This window comes from Plasmodium gallinaceum (assembly GCF_900005855.1).
Source record: "Plasmodium gallinaceum strain 8A genome assembly, contig: PGAL8A_v1_10, whole genome shotgun sequence".
Lineage (NCBI taxonomy): Eukaryota > Apicomplexa > Aconoidasida > Haemosporida > Plasmodiidae > Plasmodium > Plasmodium gallinaceum.
The window spans coordinates 716,237-722,236 of record NW_021628239.1 but is presented as its reverse complement, the minus strand read 5'-3'; the positions used below and the strand labels follow the sequence as shown (position 1 = coordinate 722,236).

The 6,000-nt window shown below is 18.3% G+C and overlaps 1 protein-coding gene across 1 annotated transcript; it reads right to left on the bottom strand.

The window, feature by feature from the left end:
* Positions 1-294: 294 nt before the first annotated feature.
* Positions 295-5,127, bottom strand: RAD2 (DNA repair protein RAD2, putative; the record flags this gene model as incomplete). Its single annotated transcript, XM_028671587.1, has 1 exon — positions 295-5,127. The coding sequence occupies one exon, from the start codon at positions 5,125-5,127 to the stop codon at positions 295-297; it is 4,833 nt and encodes a 1,610-aa protein (XP_028528225.1).
* Positions 5,128-6,000: the final 873 nt, after the last annotated feature.

The window sequence follows — 6,000 nt, the reverse complement described above, 5'->3', positions numbered from 1 at the left end:
TGTATATATAACAAATAAATGTAGGTAAATTGATTTTAAAAGAATTTATAAATACAAATTTTTATAAGTCCTTTTTTACAACTTTATTTAAAAGAAAAAAAAAAAAAAAAAAAAAAAAAATCAACTATAATTAAAAAATGTGTTAAAATATAAATAAAAATTAAAATAAAGTAAAATAAAAAAATATAATATTAGTAATAGATAAATACACAAAACCAACATATAAATAAATATAAAAAAAAATAGAAAATAGAAAACTATGTCTTTTCATATTATTTATATTTTTATTTACTTCTATTTTTTTTTTTTACTTTTTCTTCTTTTTAAATAATCTAATGCTGTTGTCATTCTCTTTGATTTAATTATTCCTGCTGGATTAATATCAATCAAAGTTGATACATTCTTATCTAATTCCATATTTTCATTAAATTTCTTTTTATTTTTTTTATTTTCTCTAACTGTATCAATTAAATCATTTATATTTTTTCTCTTTCTTTCAATAATGGGAAAAAAATCTTCTATCTTTAATTGATAGCTTCTAATTTTTATATCGTATTTTTGCAAAATTGGGTTTAAAACGTTAAAAATTTTTTCTTTAGGAATATTAGTTGTTTTATTTAAAAAAATACAAATGTTATTTATATTAGGAAAATTCCACTGAAATTTTTTAATATCTGTACAAACTTTTGGATACTTAAAGCATTTATATACTTCTCTATCTGGAAAATTATTTGGAAATATCCAATTTAATTTATAATTTTTGTGTGTGTTTAGAAAAGTTTTTATTTCTTCACTATATTCATCTTCATTTATTTCTCTAAATGGGTTAGATACAATATCTTTTAACTTTTTTAAATCTTCAAAAGTAGGAAAAGCCTTAATTATTTCTAAAGCGTTAACAATACCTATTCCATGAACTCCAGTTGTATAATCACAACCACATAATAAAGATATGTTAATTAATTCTTCCTGATATAAACCCAATTTATCTTCTATTATTTTCTTTTCATACACTTCGACCGTTTTTTTTTTATTAAAAAAATTTTTAATTACTGTTTTTCCATTAAATACTAAAACGTCTGAATCATCACTTATAATTGCATCACAATAATTTTTATTATTTAAATATGAACATTGAGCTTCTGCCTCACACGGAGATTGAATATAAGGAATACCAAAAAAATCTAGAAGAATTTTTACATCATCATTCATTTCATCATTTATTTCTATGTTATTTTTTTTTAACCTTTTAAATTCCTTTATTAATTCTTCATTTTCTTTATTCGTTTTATTTATATAAGAATCAATAATTTTATTATCTTCTAAATATTCATAATAAGCATACTCATCATTTTTATCTTCTTTCAGTTTTTCCTTCTCTTCTACTTGCACACTAAATTTATCCATTATCTCTTTGTTATTTAGCAATTGTTCAAAAAAATTTTCCTTTTCAATTTTATTTAAGTCACATTTATTTAATAATATATTATTTATTTGTTGCTTACTCATAATTTTATTTATTTTACCCTTTTTTTTAATTTCATCAATATTGTTTTTATCTTCACTCTTCGATATATTCTTATCTTCCTTGTTCATTATATTTTCATTTTCGTTAATCAGTGTATTTTTATCCATATCTTTCATTATATTTTCATTTTCATTAATCAATATATTTTTATCTTCATCATGCAATGTATTCTTATATTCATCAATTAGTATATTTTTATCTTCATCATGCAATGTATTCTTATATTCATCAATTAGTATATTTTTATCTTTATTATTCAGTATGTTTTTATCTTCATTAATCAATATATTTTTATCTTCATTAATCAATATATTTTCATCTTCATTAATCAATATATTTTTATCTTCATAATTCAGTGTGTTCTCATCTTTATTAATCAATATATTTTCATCTTCATAATTCAGTGTGTTCTCATCTTTATTAATCAATATATTTTCATCTTCATTAATCAATATATTTTTATCTTCATTAATTAGTATATTTTTATCTTCATTAATCAATATATTTTTATCTTCATTAATTAGTATATTTTTATCTTCATTAATCAATATATTTTTATCTTCATTAATCAATATATTTTCATCTTCATTAATCAATATATTTTTATCTTCATTAATTAGTATATTTTTATCTTCATTAATCAATATATTTTTATCTTCATTAATCAATATATTTTCATCTTCATTAATCAATATATTTTTATCTTTATTAATCAGAATATTTTCATCTTCATAATTCAATGTATTTTTATATTCATAGGACGAAAAACAATTATCTATACTTCCCTCAATATTTTTATTTTTTTCTATATAAATTATATTATCATATAAAATTTCATTATTTAAAGATTCTTTTACTTGTATGTCTTTGTTCAATTCTTTTGGATTAATTATTTTAAATTCATTTTCTTTTGTTATGAAATTAATATCCTCTTTTATTCTTTGTTGATAATTAAAAGTATCATTTGTTTTTATATTTTTCATATTAATATGATTTTCGTTTTCCATAGTAAATTTTTCTTCTAATTCATTGGTTTTAATATATGTTTTATTATTAGTATAATAATCAGTATTAATGTTCTTTATTAATTCATTTGTGTCATTAATTTTTAGATTATTATAACCCTTTTTGTTGTATTCTTTGAATAGTTCAATATTGTTATTTGAATGTGTTTCCATATCTTTTTTAATATGTACTAACTCATTAATATCTTTTTTTTCCTCTACACTACAATTTTCAAAATCATCACTAGAAGAAAAATTACTTTTTTCATTTTCCTTTTGTTCTATCTTTTGCAATTTACTTTTTATTTTACCATTTTCATAATTTATTTTAGATTTTGTATTTTTATTTACAATTTTTTTTAAATCATCTTTTTCCCAATGAGAAGCATTATATTTTTTATTCAATTCATACTCATTACTTGATTCAATATAAATACATTCAATTTGTTCCTTATGATTTTCGTTTAATTTATCTATGCATTTCATATTACTTATATCTCTATTTGTATTATCATCATCTAAATCAAAAAAATCATCACCAAAAATTTGTTTATCATCCATTAATAAATCCTTTTTAAAATCATCCTCCATCTTTATGAACTTTTTTTTTTCTTCTTCAAATCTATTAACATCTTTATCCATTTTGTTGTTTTTTATTTCTACATTTTCATATGTGTCTTTATCATTATAATTATATTCTTTTATGTTATTACTTTTTTCTTTTACTTTTTCCTCATCTTCTTCTTCATTATTAATCATTAAATCATAAAGATTGTTTTTATTATTAAGATAACAGTTATTTAATATTTCATTTAAATATTTTTTTTTTTTTTTTTTTTTTTTTTTAATATCATTATAATCTCTAACATTTAAATTTTCCAAATTTTTTGATAACTCTTTGTTTATAATTAATTCTCCTTCTACATTTTGTATATTTTCTGCCATTTTAATTTTTAATTTTTCAATTTCAAAGTCAGTTTTAATCATCCTTACATATGTTTCTAACTGAACCTGTGAAAAAACATCCATATCATCTTTTGATTTTATTGCTTTTATTCTGTTATCAGCATACCACTCTTCTTTTATATCTTGCAAAATTTGATACTGTAATTTAATTGGTAACTTTTCAAAAACATCTTTATTTATTTCTTTAAATAAAGGAATTTTAATTTCTTCATTATTTATATAATAAACTTTATATTCATCTTTCCCATCTAAAAAAATATTAGAGCTTGTAATATTAGATGGTAATTCTAAAATATTTATATCTTTTCTATTTACTTCCATTCCATATAAGGTGTTACTTTCATTTTCCTTATCATTTTTTTTAGATGTACTATCCTTCTTATCTTCTAATAAAAAAAAATCATCATTAGATGATGGTATATATTCTATATCTTCCGAATTATTTTTTTTTTCATTTTTTGATACTAAGTTGTAATTATTTGATGAATTAAAATCATCTTTTAATAAAGCATCTTCTTTATACACATTGTTGTATTTTTCTCCTATATGTTGGTATTTTTGTGTATATTCTAAAATGTCTGTATTATAATTACTTATATCAATAATATCTACAGGTCTTCTCATAGATAAAAAACCTTTAAAATTTTGAGGAATGTTTTCATAGTATTTTTTTTTTGCAATATGCTTTTTTCTTACTATTTCTTCATTTATTTTATTATCAAGATTATTTATATCATTTTTTTTAATTGTAGATTTTTCTTCATCATCACCTATTGAATCGCTTTCATTATCATCTTCATCATTTATTATATATTCTTTGCTTATATCCTCACATTTATTATTGGTAATATATTTTTCCTTTTTATCATTATTTATTAATTCATTCTCATCTAATCCCTCATTTTTATTATTTTCATCACTAATAGTATTTGAATTTGTTATCATAAGCACTTTATTTTCAATTTTATCTAAATCATCATTACAAAAATTTAAAACATCCTTCATACTTATGGTTAGATTTCCAACTTTTTCTACTATATTACTTAGAGAATTATCATTATCAATTATGCCACAAGAGTCTAATGAATTATTTTTTAATCTATTAGAAACTTCTTTTTTATGTAATAAAACTCTTTTTTCATTGTCTTTTTTCTTATTGGAAATATTTTTTTTATTTTTTAAAGATTTTAATAGGGTTCTTTGATAATAATTATAAATAAGTTTTTCTGCTGTTTTTCTAAATTTCTCCTCGTAATTTCTCTTTTTTAGGTTTCTTTGAAATATAGTTTTTTTTTTTAATTCTGGAGGATTTCCATCAAAAATAAAAATAGGTCTAATGTTATAATAAAGTAATTTACATATTCTTAAAAAAAAGAAATACAAATGAGCTTTTTTTAAATTATCAGTTTTTATTTCGTTATTCATATTTTGTGAAAAATCTATCCATAAATCATTAAAAATACTCAAATTATCAAAAGAATTATTCTTAAGAACTTTTAAATTATTAGCATATGTCAATTCATATAACCATATACTTACATCTATTGCTATTCGTTTTCCTGTAAAAATTTCTGGATTTACACGAATTCCAGCTGGAGATACTATTGACCATAATCCTTTTACTCCCATCTTTCATATTTTTTTTTTTTTTTTTTTTTTATAATTATTATTTTTAAATATATCATTCTTATTATTTTTTTTTAAATAAATTTATATTTTATTTTTCAAATAATACACTTTTTAAAAGCCACATCATTTTCTTTTTTCTGTCTATTATAAATATCTTATTAATAAACTTTCATATCTCTTATCTATATACTTCTATATATATATATATATATTATAAATTTTTAATTATTAATGAATATATCATGTTTTTTTTCTCTTACTATAATATCATAAATAATTATAAAAAAAAAAAAATAAATTAACAGTATTTCAATTAAAGCTTTTAAAAATATGAAACAAAATAATTTATAAAAACATAACATTTCTCATAATTTCTTAAAATCTTAAATACAATTTGTGAATTATCAAATAAAAAAAAAGTTAAATGTCCTATACTACTTTCTTCATTTTTTTGAAATATAATAAAAAAAAAGTATATATAAAGAGAATGTATATTTATTTAAGTTTGTTAAAACGAAAAAATAAAAGTTTTAACTTTATTATATTTAAAACTCTTTATATGTTTAAGTAAATATTTTGTGTAATTTTTTTTTTTTTTTTCTTATTAAATTAATACTTTATTATAAAAAAAAAAAAAAAAAAAATTATGATAAATTTTAAAAAATTAAAAAATAGGTTGATATAAATTTTTATATACACATTAATATAACAGTTTAACTACTTTATTATTAATATCTATGTTTTTTGGATTTTTTAATTATATATATTTTTATTTATTTAATTTTTTAAAATAATTTTTACAGAATTTATCGTATTATAAATAGTTATAAAGAAGAATGTCATCTACTAACAAATAGATAATTATAAATATAT